The sequence below is a fragment of the Boleophthalmus pectinirostris genome, unplaced genomic scaffold (genome assembly GCF_026225935.1).
Source record: "Boleophthalmus pectinirostris isolate CB_2022bp ecotype Guang Dong unplaced genomic scaffold, ASM2622593v1 HiC_scaffold_16, whole genome shotgun sequence".
In the NCBI taxonomy this organism is placed as follows: Eukaryota; Metazoa; Chordata; class Actinopteri; order Gobiiformes; family Gobiidae; genus Boleophthalmus; species Boleophthalmus pectinirostris.
In genome coordinates this window covers 11,812,011-11,833,776 of record NW_026571095.1, presented here as the reverse complement: position 1 = coordinate 11,833,776, position 21,766 = coordinate 11,812,011, and the positions used below count along the sequence as shown (strand labels likewise).

At 37.5% G+C, this 21,766-nt stretch overlaps 1 protein-coding gene across 1 annotated transcript; it reads right to left on the bottom strand.

The window, feature by feature from the left end:
• Positions 1-414: 414 nt before the first annotated feature.
• dsc2l (desmocollin 2 like) lies at positions 415-13,880 on the bottom strand. The gene is made up of 16 exons (XM_020922809.2): positions 13,518-13,880; positions 13,337-13,427; positions 13,020-13,219; positions 12,141-12,236; positions 11,676-11,828; positions 11,010-11,154; positions 10,438-10,592; positions 9,773-9,907; positions 9,508-9,693; positions 8,838-9,085; positions 8,002-8,144; positions 5,764-5,982; positions 4,763-4,984; positions 4,369-4,484; positions 3,736-4,038; positions 415-3,218 (listed from the first exon to the last, which is right to left on the bottom strand). The coding sequence occupies exons 1-16, from the start codon at positions 13,554-13,556 to the stop codon at positions 3,024-3,026; spliced, it is 2,646 nt and encodes an 881-aa protein (XP_020778468.2). The 5' UTR covers positions 13,557-13,880; the 3' UTR covers positions 415-3,023.
• Positions 13,881-21,766: the final 7,886 nt, after the last annotated feature.

Here is a 21,766-nt window from a genome sequence, read left to right as displayed (position 1 = left end):
GAACCCTTTACTACTTAAACCCCAGCACTTGCAGTCAATCATTTATCAGTGCTGGTGCAGCCTCTGCAGCTCAGTGAGTGAATTCTGGAGGTTCTGAGCTTTCACATGAGTTATAAAATCCATATACTGAGAATAAGAAAAGCGTGTGTACAGGTTAAGGCACTGGCAACCAATGATCATGCGATTCTGGTACCTTTAAAACATAACCTGCAATTTAATTTACTTTTATTTTTTTTTTTCACTACTTTAAGAGGTTGATTCCTGGGAACAAAACTTTCTTTGTCATTGTTCAAACAGCCGCCTGCCCCTCCCTGTAGATCATTCACCACACTGTGCCACACTAATACAGGATTATACGTTGCCCTATCTGTTCTATCTTGTTCCAAAGTACAGGCAAAAGATCACGCGAAACTGTTACGCTTACAAGCCAAATATTTATAAAAGCAATTCTGTAACACTGAATCCAAGACATAATCTCTAGTACATCAAGTTACAGCTCATATACAAAAAAATCCAACAACATTCTATATTAATTTATTTGCAAAAAAAAAAAAACTTCTCTCATTAGTCATTTGTGTAAACGCATAAAATAGCACTCATAATGTAGTTTGATTTGAACAGGCTGCGTTCACGTGAAATCACAGAGGACAGGTCAGAATTCTATCGAAGAATTTACTGTTTCAGATTGCAGATTTGTTGATTGGTTTACGGTGAAAATCTGTTAGAACCAAAAACTGGCAAGACCCCTGTGAGTAAAAATAAACAAAAGTTAAGTCATTTTTCACAACGGCCTCGGAAAAAGGTGCCATTTTTCACCCTCAAATCCATTATTGTTGCTGGTTGAAAGGACTTTAAGCCATGAGATTAATATTGCAGGTTTGTGGAGCTAAAAATAATGAGATGGTTCAACTTGGATATTGTCCGATTTCTTTCAAAAACAGCAAATCTCCCATAGAATTACACAGACCCTGACCCATTATCTGAAATTATGACATCAAATTCTACAACGTGAATGCAGCCTATTGATGCTTTGCAGTGACATCACGCTGGGGTGTTCAACGTGCGTTTCTATTGCCAAAAAGTTCAGCAGTTTCCATGACAGCACATTTGCAAACACAGACAAAAAAGTTTTAAGATTGGCTGAAAACTCAAGAAGAAACGCAAAATGGATTGGAAGCAGTTTCAGGAGACTGTGATCATTACGAGAACAAAAAAACAAAACACAAAAGGTGAACATGACACTGTTGGCTACTGCTGACTAACTAATGACAGCAGTGCTTTCAGTAAACTTCACACCCCTTCAGTATTCCCTATTAATGACATCAGCTGCAAAGTATCAATCTAAAACTGGGCAGCGGCAGAGTGGTTAACACCCCCTCCCTCCTCTGTTCACGTCCTTGTGCTGACTTTAACATTGCTACTGCAGGAATGTTGCAACGCTGTTGGGTGACAAGGCCGCGACTACGCCCTGTGAAGAATGTGTGTACAGATAAACAAGGCTAGATCCCAGCGCTGCAAGTTTCAACAATACTACAACAAAGAAATGTGGATGAAATAACATATTATGGTACAAACAACATCATGGTGGTGTTAATCTTATTCCCAGCGTATTAAACCCAACTATACAAAATACATTCTGATAGGCCTGCACAATAAGCAGTCTTGTAGCTTTTCAAGTGATCTGACCATTTCTAAGCACATATAAAAGTAAAAAGTAGTAGTTCAAACTGCGCATCTTTTCTGGTGGGTGCTCCGCTGCCTGTTTGCCTCCATGGAGACATTATTGCTTGGCCTGGGATGTTCCATGGTATAACATTACACATAAATTTATTCATTACAGGTGTTTCTGTTGCTCAAAAATACAGTAATTCCTTCTGTGAATAGATGCGACTCTCCACAGATCTGAATTGTAATGTAGCTTAGTGCTGTTACCTGCTTGTGTCTCGGTTTCTCTTTAATCTATCCTGTGGAACATTCTAGACAAAGCAATAACATTTCCATGGAGACATCAGGTAGTGAACCCTCCACTAGAAATGTTACACAGTGCACCTTTAAAATGGAGGGAAAGCACTGTTTAAACGGTGCAGTTGAATTGTCTGCTTGTGTTTTGACCCGTTTTATGGAAAATCTTGATTTTTATGGAGCCTATCCACATGAAAATTGGCACACAGATTGTTGTCTCAGCAGCTGGCATAAATAACTATGGTTAAATAATTTGGATTCACTAGAGCATCAAAAAGTATTGTTGGGGCACGATTGTAGACAGAAGGCATAATATTTTGAATTTCACAGATAGTTTGTGGATTTGAAAGTCTTGGTCAACTAAAGAAATGCCCAGTGCAACAACTAACTAATTAAAAGAGTGTGTGACAATGACAAAAGCTTTCCAAATTATTAGGCTATCACGCCAAAAACTACATATACACCATATATACAGATAACTACGAGTAAACCACAGCTTTATAAGTGAAAAGTGAAAATTGTCCATTCATTCCCAAAACGCACTTCATACATTCTCCTTTTGTAGTGATAAAAAAGCGGCTGAAAAAGTAAAGCAAAGCACCACTAGTAGACTCAACAACATAATTATTCAATATGTTTTAACTGACTTTTTGAGATTTTGTTTTTTTCAAATGTCCCTCATCCATAGTTTAGAATTGTCAGTTTCTCTTTCAACTCTTATAAATTTTATCAAATTATGAAAGCAACCAAAACAAATGTCCTTAAAAAAAATAAACATATAATCTACAACCTGCCTTTAAGAACCCAAAATCTTAAAATTGAGTATTTTTGCAATTGTTAAAATGATTTCAATGTTAAACAGCCCAAATCCATACACATACACACACACACACACATAGATTACCGCAGCTGTTATCAGTAGAAAATCCATTCTTTAAGAGCATCCATCGGACAAACTTGAAGAAAAAAAAAACTCCTCTTGCATTTTTTCTCAAAGTTAATTTCTCCTCTCGTGTTCTACATTACAAAACATTCAGATTGTCCCCAGCATCTTGGCGTCTTCATCTCTTGGAGCACACATCTGCCAGTCTTCTGAACTTTGGCCCGAGCGTGTCCAAGAATTCCAGGGTCTCCTCGTCAAAGTTGCTACAGCAACCCACCGAGCCAGCTGCTGAGCCCACCCCCTCGAAACCGTACGCATGGACGATATCGTCGGCATAGCGACCCTCGTCCTCAGCTCCCATGTAGTACAACTTCTGCAAGACGGAGAAAAAAAGGACACAATGTTTATAAAGTAGAGATATGATTAAGGAGCAAGTGTGACGGGCTCCTGGTTATTACACAGCACTGACTGAGAGATATTATTTCTAGATTTTGAGAAATATTAGGTACAAGGTGAGATTATATTGCACTGGAGAATAGATATCAATGTTATTAAACTATAAAAGGACCTGTACCATGTATTTTAGCAAAATTAGTCGTGGCCCCAGAACATATACACTGTATAAGCAGAGCTTGAGAATATGTTTATTCTCTAATAAACAGGAAGTGCACATAAGCATTCTAGTTGTTAACTTTGCAAAACTCTGCACTGGTCTCTGAAGGTTGTGAAAAGCACTTATAAACTCATTGTGGTGAATAATTAAGATGATCGGAATGCATAAAGTAAGTGAGGAATAACTTTGGACCACTGCAAACTGTTTTTCAAGTTTAATATTATAACCTTATCGTGCTGTTCTTATGAATAATACATTCTCCATGCTAAAGCTTTACCTGGTCTAAGTAGCGTCCGTTAGTCTGCCAGGTGTGGAGCAGGGATGCGTCCTGGGTAAACCTGTTGTCAAGCCTGTCAAAGCCGCTGGTTAGGAGATGCCCGTCCCCGTACTGCATGCCATACTGCTCGTCGTAGTTAGTGAAGTACTGCGTATCTGTGGTGACCCCGTTGCCCTTGTATATGCCGTTCTCCTGCATGGAACTGGTGCTCTTGTTGCCGATCCAGCCGGTGTTTAAGTCTTTGACCGAGCCTTTGGTTGCTGGGTCGACTATGATTGTGGGACCAGTGAGGAGGCTGGAGTCCTGTGGAAGAAAACAAAATGCCAATACTTACTTCAGGCATTAAATAAATATGAATGTTGTGTTATGGACTAGGAAACATTTAATCATGATTTTTTTCTGCTTAAAAAGTAGGATTCTGTAGAGTGCCCATTGTAAACTACTCCAGGAGCATTAACATTTGAGAGAGAGCTTTCATATATTTCAAAATATGTTAGTAGAGGTCAAGAGTTTTTTTTATAAAAATATGCAATACTTTGTTCATTGCAGAGAACATTCTATTATTAATAAATATAGGCTTTGATATTTGATAATTGCACCAACTCAAACTGCGATTTCATTATACTGCCTCACCACTTCTTCTCCGGGAGCTTCAGTGTTGGATTTGAGCAGAACTCCGCCAGTGTCCGTCATGTCGTCCATCGGCAACTTCTGATGTGAGGTCACACACAGGAAGATCAAGAGCAAGACTGGGGATACAGACACTAAATTTAGTCACAAGTTTTTACTTTTGTTAAATAGAGCCTCTAAAATATATTTGAGAATACCAAGTAAACAATTGTTATTAATGATTTAATTTCATAATGACAGAAATATATCAAACTGGCAAATCTAATGCAGCTCATGACTAGGGACAGTTTATAGCAATTCCAGTGTTGGCATTTTAAACAAGTTCTTGGATTTATTTTTAAGTCATCTAGTCAGAATTTTAACATACACTTGGCCAAAAATAGTATGTGGCACTCACGGAGCAGGAGGAGCAGGAGCAGAGGCAGCAGCAGGGCCAGCCAGCCCATGGGCCCCATGACGATGGAGGACTTGGTGGCCGGGCATACTCCATTCACACACCTGCAGATCCTCACCTTCACCGTCTGGACTTTACCCGAGCCTTGTAAGTCAGTCACCAGAACATCCACCTCATGGAGCCCTGTGTGGAGCTCCTTCACCTGCTGGAGTATGGCTGCAGTGTCTGAGAAGAGAGAGAAAAACACTGACTAACTCAACACTGCTGCAGTGCAAGATCTCATTATATTTGTTTACCTCAAAGTGACAGCATCAAAAACACTAAATAAACAGTAGCAGCAGTATGGATATACTACTGTTGACTATAGTAGATCTAATACTCATATATAATAACATCAGACTTTCAACTAAGAGGAAGAAAACTGTGTTAAATGGCTGATTCTAAGTCTGTGTTGTCTCTATTCATTTGTTTTAAGTAAGACAAAATAAAATAAAATTGTGAAAAAAATTGTGATTGACCAACATATACAAAAAATTTGATTCATTTTTTGTCATCTTGCCCAGCCCTGCTAAGCAGATATTCTTTTTCTTTGGAAAATGTTGAAACAGGAAGTTTATGTCAAGGTTGGTTTTTAAATAACTACATGACTAGTAATGCTAATAACAGTAGAACTCATTTACATTTTTGCATTTACAGGCTCCTGTAGGCTATTTATTTTTAGTTGTATTACTAATTACAAAGGCTATAGTTCTTTAGTCATTCAGTTGATTAATTGGTCAGAGTCTTAGTTGGCCAAACCTTATGATTTGACTAATTATTATGTTAAGGTAATAAGGATTTATTTCAATTATGAAGATACTTACTAGCACTTATGTAGTAGTTTTTGTGTGAGACCCTAATAACTTTACTTTGCTTTCCATTCCATTTAGTCAATTAATTGATGCCCTACCAATTACAAATGGATTATAAATATAAATAAAAATTGTACTGTTACTGCCTCTTACCATTGAGTTTGTTCACGGTCCACTTGCCATCGTCCTCGGGCAGAGAGAACACAAACGGCTCTGCGAATGGGGCCTTATCCCCGTCCTCTGCCACCAGCATCACAGAGCCCAGCTCCCCGTCCTTCTCACACAGCACCAGCTCTCCTGTGGGAAGCTTTGGGATGTTGTCATTCTCATCCTCCACCATGATAACCACTGTGCCCATGCCCGACTTGGAAGCTGAAGTAATACAGAGAAGTATAGGCTATAGTTATTAAATTACATTTTAATGTGTGTATTGTGTTACATTTCACTTGCTTACTGCTATCTGTACCCCAGTGTATAGTCTGAATATTTCACATTAAGATTTATATATTTTGTAATATAATAACATATAAAAAATTTGTATTTTTAAGAGTGAGTATTTTTTTTCCATTTATTTGAGCAAACTGTGTCTAAGGCAGTACAAATATAAATCAGCCACGTGCTGCCTGCATCTAAATAAAAAGCGGTTTATTGTACCAAGTATCGGAAAGTGTGGATTAGCAACCTAGTTGTTGTCAGCTTTTAAAACGCCTTTAAAAATATATCACAAAAATGAATTATTGTAAAAAAAAAAAAAAAAAAAAAAAAACCTAAATATACTACTGTAACATAAGGAACACCCATATATGGTCATGTCTACCGTTTGCATCCCTTATTGTTAACAACAGGGATGGGCACAGAGCCCAGTTTGTGCTCTGCCAAATCAGAACATCTGAACGGGCACAAATGCTCACACCTTAGACTGGTGAGCTCATCCGTGACACACAAACCAGGGCGAGGCCACAGACAGACACACACACACACACACACACACACATACCAACAGGGTGGAGCTGTGCCACAACAATAACGCAGGACTTAACATACACTTGTGTCATCTACCGTCATACTTTTGTTTGGCAGATCTCCATTACCACGAGCATATCCGATACAAACACATTCTGATTGAATACCTCCAGTGCTTAAAAATACAGTGACTCATAAATAAGAAAAACACCTGAAAGTGTTCTGTGAGAGTAAATGGAGATTTCTGTTGAAAGAGACAAGTTTGGACAAAATGCTTGTTAGTTCAAATGTGAGCACGCCCAACCAGTTAGAACTCCTGCCAGCTATGTATTCAGATAAATGCATAATATTGAGAGAAATATAGAACTGTGTCCCTAAGGTGGAATTACAGTGAGCAGTGTTAAAGGCGCTGGATCTAAGTGAAAAACAGAATCTATTCATTTTAAATGATTTCAAGTGGTCCATGGTTATACTTCAGTTACCTTGTGCATTCAGAGCATCAAAATTACTAACCACAATGAGTTTATAAGAAAGGAAGTGTGAAGTGTGGGTGGAAAGGAAATCCGTGGAAAGGGGAGTCCCTGCTTAGCCTGCTGCCTCCATGACCCGGCTCAGCAGAAAAAAATGGATGGAGTTTATAAGAACTTTTTCACAACTTTTCACAACTTTTTTGCTGCCACGACAATTTGTATGCAACCATGCATTTCCTGATCCCCAGACAATAAAACACTTGATAATATATGTGCAGAACATGCACGTGGAACTTTGGCTCCAAGTGCTTCTTATACAATACATAATATAATAATGTAAAAGGTGCAAGACTAAAATAGAATACAAGACCTATAAAACAACAAAGTTCCAGTAACAGACAACCATTCACAATGTAACTCCTTTTTATAATTGCCAGTGGTGAAAGAATGTTATAGTACAGAAACCACCATTGCTATTTGTCATTCTTGTAGTCATCAAAACTTCAAGAAGATTTTATTTTTATCATGACTAATAATAATAATACCATACCATAAAGTAATACAATTTTGATGAAAAGGTAAAATCTTTGACCAAAACGTGTAGAAAGCTTTATATGGTCTTATTTTGCTTTCTAATTAACCTTAATCTACTTTCAGAATTTAATCCACAACCTTAATGCCAAGAGCAAGTACTGCTAACCACTCAGCCATACAACTATCCTCAGACTGGACAATAAGGGTGTGTTTACATTTGTACATTCACCACATTAAAATTATGAATGATCAAGAACCAAGCCCAAAATTAAACCTGAAATAGATCAGAACTAAACCAGGACTAGAGCAGGACCAAAACATGTCCATATCAGAACTAAAATGGGCTCAAATTAGGACTAAATCATTTTAAAAGCACCCCTACTTATTATTTCTATCATATTGTCATATATAATAGTGTACTTACAACCATCCACAGCCCTCACGCTGATGTTGTAGAGACCATTTTGCACAAAACTGGACTCTCTGTCGATCGTGTTGGCCACCTTCAGCTCCCCCGTGACCCGATCCATATTTATCCACGAAGCTGGGTCTGTAACTTTGTAATACCTGAGAACAAGACAGGGAGACGCTTAGGAAATACATGATGCAAGTCTGCCCTCTAATGGTTTAAGTGCATATGGCAGGTTAGACTACTTAAAGGTAGATATATGTCTTACAGTATAAGTCTTACACTATAATGTAGAATATTACAGCCAAAGAAACTAAATTTCCATGGAGACAATCATACCCTTCAGACCAAATAAGAGTCAGTTTTGTTGAGACGCAAGTACAGTAAGGATGCAGGTATTTCAGTGCAATTAACACAACCAAAATAATAATAAGAATTAAAAAAAAAACAAGCTTATGCATGCATTTATGTTGTTTATTTTTTGGCTTGCATAATGGATAAATCCTTATTTTTTGGTGAAGTTTATAATTTGACTTCCATGTTGGTCATAAGCAGCAGATATTAATTTTGTAACGGTTACTTAGCAACCATAATGTAAAAAAGGGTAAAAAAATGACATGTTAGTTATGACGTTTTAACAACCCATTGCTACCTGTATTTTTGTACTTTTCTTCTCACCTTTTTCCCCCTAAACTCCCACCCAACCCATGTAAACTCTGATGACTATAATTCACCGCAGGTACTATCCCACTAAACCAGCTAATAATAACATTAAAAACCTGCCACATGCATTTTAAACAACATTTTGCAAGTACAATTTGATCTACGTAATGTAACAAAGGAATAGTTACAAGATGCCAGCGCTGCTTTTGGTCTCGGGGTCCAGGGCGGTGTAGGTTCCTATGACAGTGCCGTTGGGGGTGTTTTCTTTGACTGTCAGGTATTTGATGGGAGGGATGAACTCGGGGCCCTCGTCCACATCAGTAACTGCGATGTTCACTGCTGCGGTCTGCCACTGGGCAGTAGTTCCCTTCAGGTTAGCCTTGTTCTGAGCCATGACTTCAATCGTCACTGTTGGAGTTTTCTCAAAATCCAATGGCTGAAAAACAAAAAATAAATGAATGAATACATAAATAATTATTGTGTTTATCCATGGGTTTCATGGAGTAATGGAAAACCGTCAGTTTGTAATTTACTTTGAATGACTTTAGGAGCTGTATAATTTTTTTTCATGTAATAAAAATAAAATGTGTCTTGCCCCAAACAGGAGTTGTTAGCATTACTATTGGAGCAAATCTTCTCTCAGCATCTAAAAGTTGTGAAAAGCACCTATAAACTAATCACGGTGAATAATTAGGATGCTAGGAACACGTACATTTGAACCACTCCAACAGTACAAAATGAACTAGTTGTAAAATCAGGTAAAGTGCCTTTAATAGTCGAAAGTACTCAAAATTGAATCTACAAGCAAGATGCTAAAATCCATGAATACTATTTAACTGAGTAGATAGTTACTATTACCTTAATGACATACAGGAGTCCCTCATTCGTTTTAGGGTCAGCGTCAATTCTGAAATTTCCATTTTCATTTCCTTTAGTGATGATAAATTTAGAAAACCAGTTATCAGTGTTGATCAAATCTTTGTCATCGACTGGAATGCGGAGAATGAGTTTTTCCGCTTCATTTTCCTGAATTGTTGCTGTAAACTAAAATAGAACAAAATTCATGATAAAGACATGTTTAATTTTAAGCAAGAAAAGGCTGATGTTTTCTATTGCTACTTACAGATGGTTGTTTGAAGGTTGGAGGGTTGTCATTGATGTCGGATAACATGATGGTTGCAGTACCAGTCGTGGCCAGACCGTTGGCGGCTCCTTTCATGTCTTTGATTTGAATTGTCACCAAGTGCTTGTCTTTAGTCTAAAGTAGACAATACAATTACAAAAATAATATTTGTGCATTATAAGATCAAATTTTATCAATTTTATATATTTAAACATTTTGGAGAAGTGAAATTTTAACAGTTTGACTTTTCTCTTAGGTGCGGCCACAGTGAACAAGATGCAAGAAGGTTTTATTATTATTATTATTATTATTATTATTATTAGTAGTAGTAGTAGTAGTAGTAGTAGTAGTAGCAGTAGTAGTAGCAGTAGCAGTAGCAGTAGTAGTAGTAGTAGCAGTAGCAGTAGCAATAGTAGTAATATTTACTTTAAACATTAAATGTCTAACTTGTCACTTTCCTGCAGAATGGGTAAAGCTTGTATACTGTTCATCCTGTTTGTATATTTTGATATTATTTGAACTGACTCTCTATATTATTAAATTAAACTCATAGAAGTCAAGTACAAGCAAGTAATTAGTGTAGGTGGTATTTTACGTGTGTGGTGAAGATGTAAATGTATTTTAGTTTCCTTTATATAATTGTAAATAAATGTGGATTGACTCACCTCCCTGTCCAGTGCAGTGGACACAGTGGAGATGACCCCAGTGAGAGGGTCAATGGTGAACAGGTCAGTGCTGGACAGCAGACTGTACCGGATGGCTACATGGTCCGATCCTGCCAGATCTCTGTCTGTGGCATTGACTTTACCAACCACAGTGCCTGCAAATAGACAAAACAATTAGCAGTGGAAGCAGATGGAGCCAATAATAGGTATATGACAATATGAAAATCTCACAAAGCAGTTTTAATGCAATATAAAAAATATAAAATGTGAAAGAATTGTAAAAATGCAACCTTTTCCTTTAAAAATGCCATAACAAGCCACTGGTCACTGGTCTATGCTGTCTCTCTGCTTTTTGAGCTGTTGCTGCTACAGAACTATACATTTACGCAAAGAAGCTTATAATTCATTATATTGTGGCAGCTCATGATATTTTTATGAGACTTATTTACAAAACGGGTTCGTAGTCAAGTGGTGGTAGACAATAAAACACATTTTAAAAGATGTTTGGAGCCCTGGCCTAGTGGTTGAGGAACCCCTGAGCTACGTAATAACAGTACATTTGTATAGCTCACCTCTGCTGCACAGTTCAGGGACAGAGAAACCCATAGATCCAGAAAACTGCGGGGCATTGTCATTCACGTCGTCCACGAAGACGTAGATGTCCAACGGATCATCTGTTGCGACTTGGGTGAGTTTGTTGTATACATTGACTATCATCTTAAAAATACATGAGGGAAAAAAGTTATGTTACAGCTTGTTTTTAAGATTATTTTATTTATTAAAATTACAATTCTAATGTTAATTTTTGACTTAGGTACTACTAACTGTAAACTGACAATATATATGACATTACCAATATTTTTAAATCTGGGGGCAAAGTCAACAAAAAATAGAAGTAAAAGTAAGTGGTCTTTATATATAACAATCAAAATATATAGAGAATAGTATTAGTGTTAGTAGTAGGAGTAGCAGGAGAAGTAGTAGTAGTATAGTTCCTTATTGTATTGCATTGTATTGTTGTTTGTTGTAACTGTGTTAAACTGCTGCATCTTGGCCAGGACTTTTTATCTCAATGGGATTATTTTCCTGGTTAAATTTTGAGAGTACTTTCACTTCACAATAATACTTTTGCAGTCGGTCTCTTTTACTTGCATACTTCTACCTCTAGTAATTGCAGTGGTGGGCAATTAATAGTTCACACATAGGAAAACCAGTGCAGTTTTACTCTTTACACATACGTGAAATGATGGGAACTCCTCGCGGTCCACCGGCTTAGTGACAGACAGCATTCCATTTTCTTTAAAACTGAAGACTCCCACGGGATGCTCATTGTACCCAGGGCCGGATAGGGTATAGTACACGGAATACTTCGCTTCTGAATCGGACACAATCTAACAAGACACAGAATAACAAAAATATGATCAAATTTAAATGATGACTTGTCTTAAGTAAACATCCTCTGTCCTTTTATGGCTTTGTTGTGCGTTAGGTTTCAAGTAAGTGGATTTGAAGAGATTTAAATACCAGTTAAGACATGTACACCTTTGGAGCAATAAATCAAAGAAGCACGTACTAGTAAATGTAGTAAATACCACGTGCTGTAGAAAAAATGTGTGAAAAGTACAAAAAAATTGTAACAAAACAAGTAAAAAATAGTGAAATGTACTGAGATTTGATATTGCCAGGCCCTAAGCTCAACGTACCCTTTCGATTTCTTTTGGGAAGTGTCCATTATCATTCTCAATTATGTTGAAAGGAGGAGGGCTCCAGCGCCTTTTGGACCGTCTCAGGAGATTTTCCTGTTAACCCAGAAACAGGTTAGTGTGAAAATGGCATCTGTATTACCAAAGTACAAGGCTGCGTTCGCACTTTGCACATCAAAATTATGATTAAATAGCTGTTGGTTTTAGTTAGATTAGTTTATTTCACAGGTATATATGGATAATATTCAACAGTCACACTTCACATGCATACAGACTGGAAAAGATGTAGGTTGAAGGTAGATCTACCCATGAGTGTAAAACCATTCAAAAGCTAAAGTAAACTGTGCTGTAAGTAGTAAAGGGAAGAATGCTTTGAACATATATTTGATTACAGAAGAGTGAATACCTGTTTTAAAGTGTATTTTGTAATATATTTTGACACATGGTCTAATCAGAGTACTGTATTCTGAATACTTAGAATACTTTTAAATCAAGTTGCATTAAAATTATACTGTAAAGATGCAACATTGCTTCATATAGGTTTCAATGTTTTTACAGCATCTCCTATCACTAATCGGAGAAGTAAAAATCACACTTTTACTCACCACAAGAGCAGTGATTATGTGCAGTTTGAAGCCTAAACTACACGATCAAATACCGTAACGTATTCCTTTGTTTTTTAGAAAAGTAACTGTATTCTGTTAATCAAAAGTATAGGCTCATCAGAATACGTATTCTCTGTACATTACTTCCCAAAACTGACACTAAGAGATGGACCAGGACTACCAGAAGTGAAGCTGAACTAAACCAGGTTTACATGAGGACTAAACCAGGATCAAACCAGGACAAACGTAAAAGCAGCCAAAGTTTTTATCTTACATCGCGTTCTGGTTTCTGGTGTAAGAAAACTTTCATCTCGATTTCGACTCCAGCGTCGTCCTGAGCCACCACAGAAAATTTCCTCGCGCCGGGTCTCACGTATACAGTCGTAACAGTCACTACTTCATTATTTTCAATTATGAAATCTGGATCACTGCAACTGAGCTGGAGAGAGTTGATGTCGCAGTCTACAACTTCAACTGGAAAAGAAATAGCCGGTAGAAGCAGAATTAGGCATGTATCGCAGCTAGTGATCGCTTACTCACGGGAATATAGAGAAATGCAGCTGAATACAGTAGTTTAAAATAGTACTTTACCTGTTGTTACCTTTGTTCCTTTAGGTAATTTATATGGAACGTTTAAATGCAGCGTTGGGGGGATATAACATGCTTGAACACATGATAAGACCTTGAAAAGTAGAAAGAAAAACTGCTCTTAAAACTATTCACCTACGCGTCAACTGAATCCATGAAAGACACAAGCGGTGCCTATACTCACCACAAACAGGCAGATGTGTAAGAATACTCCCTTCGCCATTTTAAAAGCTAACTTGGTGGAGTTTGTTCCGGATACAAAGAGCACCCTTCGTCTCTTTGCTGTGGCTCGCTTTGGGGATCAGCGGAGCGGGCGTACGGTCGACTTTTACGCACGGAAAAAACAGGTAGTTCCAATCGTCCTTCGCTCAGTAAACACGTTGCAAGTAGAGAGGACAATCGTATCTGTCAGTACAAGCAGAGAGTCGGTACGCACCTGCCCTTGCCCCACCCAGAGAGAGAGTACCTCCTTGTGGGAAGCAACAGCCGCTGTCTACTGCTCTGGAGCGAGGAGAGGTCCCGTACTGAACTGAGCCAACCACTCAAGTCTGAAGGTGCAGTGCTCATAGCCACCAGCAGGAGGAAACATTCTCCAGTGCTTATATTGTAAATGCAGAAGTGATTGAGTGAAAAAAAAGCGTAAAATCTGCACCTTGTGACGTGAGAAAAGTGGTGTTTGCGAAGCCATGTCCTCCTGGGACCCAAAGAGAAAAAAGTGTATTGCAATATATACATATTTTTGGTGATTTTCTATCTATTTGGAGGTAAAAGAAGACCTTAGCATTTACATTTTGTTCATTTTATTTTTATTCATAATTTTTCTGTAATGGACGCCGTGGACATTTTGGTGTTAAATCCATGAGAAGTTAACAACCGAACAAAAACAACTTTTTTGATGACAAACATCTCTGACAACACAGTCTACAGTTACCTCAAAAAGTTTTTTAACCCCCTTTTAATGTATTTTTTTTTTAATCATAGTGCATCCACAAACTAACTTCTCTTGAGTTATTATTGTTTTAATCCTAGACATGATAATTCCCTATAATCCCCCAGCCCTATTTAGGCAGAAGGACCTAGTCCGCCCATTAAGAGTCTATCTCAAAACACTTAAAAGATAGATTGGTTAACTCAGTGTCCACTACAAAGGACATAAATCAATGGGTCTCAGGAGGATATGGTTAACCCATGTGTTTTAAAGGGATGTGATGTAAAAGTGAGTTTGTGAAAATGAGTTTGGCTAGGGCTCAAAGTTTTGTAAATAAAAACATTGCTTTAATACGTATAATGCCATACTGTGGAACCTTGTAATCAGCTTATAAATATCCATGGAGACAAGCAAGTGGTGAACCCTCCACCAGATAAGTTACAAACTGCCCCTTTAATGTTAGAATAAGCCTATATAAATCATTATAAACCATTTAATTATTTGATTGCTTCCTGTTAAATAATGGTCAAGTAGATCACATGGTTTGATTTAGATTTTTTTTTAACTATTTAATGAGCATAAATATAAAGTAATATTTCTTATCCCACATTGCCTAACTTTGCAAGGGAATAATGAAGTTTGTCACAAAAATATGTGCACGTGTGACATGTGCACCTTTTAAAAAATGTCACATGTCTGTTTTTGCTTTGGGACCACAACCTGTTTTCCCCTAACTGCTTACGTTTCGATAATATCCACTGTGTGAAATCCTCTCCGCCTATGTATGTTTAGCATGTGGTTCACCCTATCTCTTCTGTCTCCTCTTCTATCTCATGTTGATTTCTGAAGCTTATGACAGACACAGCCTGCTATCTCTGCTCCTCCACAAACACCACAAGAATGTAGAGCACCAGACCAGACCATTTCTCTGGAAAAGACTCAAAACTCCTCAAACTCATCAGGACAAATCCAGTCACTACTTCAATGCATTTCCATGAGTTCAATGGCCTAAAGTGCAAATTGCATGTCTTTATATTTTTCTAATTTCAGCTGGGGTTGGCTGGAAACCCATGGTAAATATTTATAATAGTTTTACAACAGTCAAGTGGCAATTTGTAGAGAAAATGTTGTGAAGAAAAATGCAAAAGTACAGGAATAGCAATGAGCTCTAACATGTCATTAACACCGAAATTCCATCCAAAACGCTAAGACAATTCAGTGTTTTTCTGAGTTTAAATTTGAATTTAACAGAATAAATGTATTGTTATTTATTTTGATTAGTTTTACCATAACTACTTTGTGATTTTGTTTGGCTCACTAGGTAACAGTTATGGAATTACCTACTGTCAATGTCCAACCAGGTAGTAAAATGAGAAACTTCAACAAAATTTAAAAACTAGAAAAACTAGGCAGGATTTTTTACTTAAATTCTTAAATAAAATGATGTTATCTTCAGTGAAATGTATAATCTAGCCTGTCATGTGCACTTAAACCTTTGGAGAATGGAGACATATTGTGAAGTTGTTTCTGCAGGGGTCATAACAGGAAAGGTGAAGAAAATGACAGGAAGAGCATGCACATGGGAGTCATAGTGGGCAGGACCAAGATGATTAAGATAGGGAGGGTTGAGAAGAAACAGACAGAAAGAGACTCAGCAGAATGACCTCTTGTGACACTCCTATGAACAAAGCAAAAATACTAATTAGCATTTACTAGTTTAGTTGAAGCTGCATTATGCACGTTTTCTAGTGATGGGTTTGGTTCCTGATTGTCTGGAAAGACGTTATTGCTTTGCCAGCCTTGCCAATCATTTTCCACAGTATGGCATTAAACTTACCAGTAGAGACACGCTGGTGATGTGATCGAAATAAGTTACAGGCAAGATCTGTGGAGGAGAGTCAGTTGTCAGCAAAATGTGTTTTCTTCAAGGTACTTTTCTTTTCAGTAATCACAACCTTTAACCAATGTTTGAAAAATGTGTTAAATAAATTGGGAAAAATTATGTGAAACTCCCTTTGAAATAATAATTTATAATAATATCAGGGGAAAAAATTTCAAAAAATGAAAATGCAATGTACGTCAGTGGTATTTGGGTATTAAAAGTAGTATAAAGTAGCCTATAGTTGTCATAGTAGTTCGTATAGTAGTAGAATTACTGACAATATAAGGTATCTGTCATTCATACTTGCAGTATTATCAGCAGTAGTTAGATGACCTTTGAGCAGAAAGGTTTTGTGATACTGTAATAGTTAGTGCAGTAGTAGTGGTAGCAGTGATAGTAGTTGTAGACTTAGATCTAAGAAGTACACAGTCCTACAAAGGCAAAAAACCTTAACTTACCACTTACCTTGAGTGTGAAACTGAGAAAAATGACTTCAAAGTTTCTGTTTTGTCCAGACAAAAGTATAATAGGTAGGGCCCCCAATACTTGACAACTAGTTGCTATAATGAAGAATATTTGTATGCGAAAAATACTGAACTCAAAATTGACCTTTGACCCTTATTTGTCAGTTCCTGTACTCTGCCTTTGTATCATGAGTTAAAAATAAGGAGTCGTGCAAAAGGCAAAAGGCAGAAACTGATATTAGTCAAACAGTTTGACAGTATGACAAGTTAATTTTCAGTATAGTATGTACAGTATGAACAAATACCAAAATACTTTCACTTTAAAGAGTATAATAATGTGGAAAAATAGTATAATTGAATACAAAGGTTTATTATTTAATGTGCTAAGACTCTGTGCCAAGGCTGCAACAAAAAGGAGGTAAGAGGTTGGATTTTAAAATAAAATCTATTTATTAACTAAATCATAAACAAAACATACACCAGGGGTCTCCAACCTGTAGCTCGGGAGCTGCCAGTAGCTCTCCAAATGATTTCTGATTACACATACTGTGCTGACCAAGTAAAACTGAATTAATTATGATTGTAAATCGATCATTTTGATGTTTAACATTGTGCACTAATAAATGGATAATAGTTTAAGTTGTATGGAGATCTAACCTGTTCCCCATCTAAGGTGTATTATGGCTGTTATATATGCTCATTTTTTCTGACCACTGACATCTGTAGCTTTGTAAAGGTAGCTCACTAAAGGAAAAAGGTTGGAGACTCCTGACATACACTGTTACTACCTTTTGCCTTTTGCATGATGACACAAACTGACAAATAAGGGTCAAAGGTAAATTTTGAGCTCAGTATTTTTCCCAATAAAGGAGCTCTCAAATACTCCTGAACTGACATTAACTCAATTTTGGCCAAATATGATGTTGCGCGTTCTGTATTTGTAGGGCAATACAGTTGTAATTACATGGATGGTTGTAGTTGTAGTAAAACATATTTAAAAGTAAAGAAGTAAAGTAAGTGTTAGTCGTCATGATTGTAACTGTACTGCTACAATTGTACATAGAAAGTAGCGTTGTTTGTAGATGTTATAACTTAAATAAACCTTGATTTATTTGATTGTTATTCCAGTATTTTTCTAAATTCTGCTGGTAAAGAATAGGCTTACATAGACTATCTAAACAAACACATCTTGCACATTCCTCGAATCGTTTGGGTACAAGATGTTTCACACCATGACCTCAGATAACCTTAATTACATCTTTCTGATTTTTCTTGACAACAATCCAAGTTTCAGAACAGACAGGTGACGATTTGTTGATTCATGCACACGTAAGCCGCATGTTGACAACAAAACATAACCGGGAAGATGAGAAGCATTCATCCATAACAGAAAGACATGATATTAAGTGACATTAGTAAAAGTTTATGAGCTTTACACATTCAGTTTGGCTCTTGTGTTGGAGGTTAAAAAGTCTCTCACAATTCTCCCGGGCCCCTCCCTTGCTCCACTCCCTGTGGCTCGACTCCAGCAGAGATAGGCACGTCACAGGAGTGTTCGTATTTGGGTGAGCCATGTGCTGACACTGAAGAAAAAAAAAGAAAATGATATGAGTGATTAATGCGTGAATCTTCGTCTGACAATTGTGATGCGGCCCTGCGTGAATCAACTCAACCGTCTCTATCACAACATGTCAGGGCGGTAACCATGTAATTAATAAAATGGGATTACCAAATGAATGTTTTTTCCGTGAATATGTTTTTAGAAATGTGCTGGGATTTGTTTTCATGAATGTATGTGGGTATTTTTTAAAGCTCCACTGAGTAACAGTTCCGGTGGAGAGTTTGTCACGTGCTTGTCTTATTGGGAATGTGAAAGTTTTACCTGGAATGTTCACACGAAACAAATCCATATGATATTTATTCAGTTATAAGTGTTAGAAAAGATGCATTTTTTTTTACTGTGTGGTCTTGCCTCTTGACAGATCCGATCTGTAACTTGGCCTGGTGACATCACTCGCTTGTCTCCATGAAGAAACATTTAATGGCATAGTCTAGAACTTTCTAAGCATAGCAATAACATTTCACGCAGGGGACTCAGCAAATAAAAAGTCACAAAAGGCACCTATACATAAAAATTAATACAAAAAGTGTAACCATGTTAAAGTGTTATATATTAGTGCGAGTAATGAACACTCACTTCAAAATACTCATATAGGGTTCTAGTAATTTTAAGCCACCAGTAATATTTATCCAATATCCAATATATTATCCAAATCCACTTTCCATTTCTATAGCACATTTTACACACAAAGCAGTTTCCAAAGTGCTGCACAGAGATCATAAACAACAAAACGTATAAGTGAAACTTTAACATTTGATCATAATAGTCCTAAAACAATAAAAAAAAAAAAACTGTATAAAATCAAATAAAAGATAACCAAAGTCAAACAAATAAAAGACACAGAGAACCACCAATTCATGCAATGTTAAAAGCCAGAGAATAAAACTAGGGGTTAGGGTTAGGAGTTAAGTAACCAAAAAATTACACAGGTCTGTCACCTTCTTGTTTCTTTGGATATGACATTGCTCTGCCTGAAATGTTCCACAGTATAAAATTAAACACTTCCACCTTACATTTATTCAATTACAGATGGTTTTATAGCTCAAAAATACCCAGAAAAAACAGGCATGCTGACTGTGAATGGAGACACCTCTCCATAGATCTGGCCTGTAACATGGTCTGGTTTGGTCACCATGAAGATAGTAAGATTTAATACCATACTGTGAAACATTCCAAATCCAGTTTATTTATAAAGCACTATTAAAAACATAAAAATTGACGAAAGATACACAATGATAAAAACATATGTATAATACAAGGCAAAGGAGAAATTCAGTTTCTCGACTGGACGAAAGTTTATTTGGTCGAATACTTTTCCCAGCTCATCCAAGGTGCTTCTTCAGTTCTGGTCAGAATGCTTGTGGACACTTCCTTATATATATCTCATAATACAATGAAAAAATATATACAACAATTATTGAACAGTAAAAAAGCTCAAAACTAGTGAAAAGTCAAAGAAAACAAGTGTGTTTTAAGAAGTGATTTAAAAGCAAGAAGAAAGTCAGCTTGTCTTATGTGAATAGGCAACTCATTCCATAATTTAGGCCCAATAACAGAAAATGCTCTGTCTCCTCTAAGCTCTAACCCTCTGGACTGAGGAACCACGAGCAGAGCCTGGTCAGCAGATCTGAGGGAACGCGTCGGAGAGTATGGCACCAGCAGGTCAGCAAGGTATTGTTGGCCAAGGCCTTTAAGGCATTTAAAAACAAATAAAAGTATTTTAAAATCCGCTCTGAAACAAACAGGGAGCCAGTGAAGGGCAGACTGGATTGGGGACACATGGTCGTATTTCCGTGAACCAGTTAAAAGATGAGCAGCTGCATTTTGTACGAGCTGACTTATGCCAACATAGAGGGCATTGCGGTAATCCAGTCTTGTCATGACAAAAGCCTAGATCAAAATCTCAAAATGGTGCCTCGAAAGTGATGGCTTTATCTTTGCCAGTTGCCTCAAATGGAAAAAGCTAGTCTTTACTACAGCATTCCAGACAATGCAATAACATCTCCATGGACAAAAGCATATGACAGAGCCCCTGCCAGAAATGTTACAAAATGCAACTTTAAGACTCTACTCCAATAGAAGGCTGGGAGCTCAATCAATACTCGTAGCATTGTTGTGTTGATAGTAGTAGTAGAAGACAGTGGTATTAGAAATCATAGTGGAAGCAGTAATATAAGCAGAACCTTGTTTGATAGTGCTTTATTACGCTGCCATAGTTACTTAGTAGTAAATGACCTTTGCACCAGTTGTGGTGTAGGAGTCGGACCAACAGCGTATAACTGGTGCGTGTCTCCCTCCCCACCTGCTGTTGACAGAAACTGTTCACCTATCCTTCAGTGGACACACACTGGGAGACACACCCAGCTCACAACTCAGTATGACTCGCTTGGCTGCATATCCTAACACACTGACCATTCACACCTGCCTGGCCTGACTATTTGTCATGGCAAACAACCAAAGGACTCTGTTACTTACCCTTTTTCAGTTGAGCCTATGTCTTTATCATTGGTCAAACTGCTATCAGAATGAGTCATGCCGTGAAACCAAGTTCTCACCAGTGTTTTATGTGCTTGCCTGTGTGCATTATGTACCTTCTTTGGTGCTTGTCTCTGTGGAGATAATGCTGTTTTGCCTGGAATGCTCAAAAATAAGGCATTCATTTGAACTATCTTGCATTTATACATTTATATCTTGCGTTATAGGTGATTTCATTGCTCAGAAATAACATGGAAAACATTCCCACTCCTCTTCACAAATCTCATCTGACACCTGGTGGCAGCAGCTACTTGTCTCCATGGAGATAATTTAATATCTGTGCGCATATTTATGTAGTATTTAGATTACATGTAGCCTGTAACATCGCCATGGTGACTTGCAGGTGGCGCGTCCTCCCCCAGAAAAGTGACAAATTGCACCTTAAATAATCAAACAGTTAAAAGTGTGCAAAATGTTGGTTCAAACGTGCAAGGCCGGTTCCGTAATGCATTATGCACGAAGTAATGAAAAATGCATAAGATAAGGGCCACTCCCACTGATTGTATCCAGGTTACGCAAACTCAAACCAATGTGTGCTGATATCAGTCTGTTTTACCCTTTTTGATGTGTAGAAGCATCACACTGCCCCATTTGTGCGCTTGTACTTCGCTTCATTTTACGAGTGGTTCACCTAGAAACTGGGATGCACTGCAAAGGAATTTCACAGCCACCAAAGAAGTTCTACACGGGGGAGAGAAGAATACAGATAAAAATAGACCTTTACTACTATGTTCACGTCTAATACAAGAAAAATAAAGTTATGAGTTAGTCTGAGCCTGTCTAGAAGCACATCTTTGTTTAATTATGTCAGGGGATCTTCTTTCTGGCAGGAATTCTCACACGCTTCCCCCTCCCAATACGCGCGTTTTTCTCGTTTGGCGTTTTAGTAGCTTTTAAGCCACTTCACCTGTATTTTCTGTCCTTTCAGGTTAAAACAATAGACTGTACACAAACACGACAGCAATGCACTGGCGTGGAAAGTGGACCCCCACCTTTCTGACTC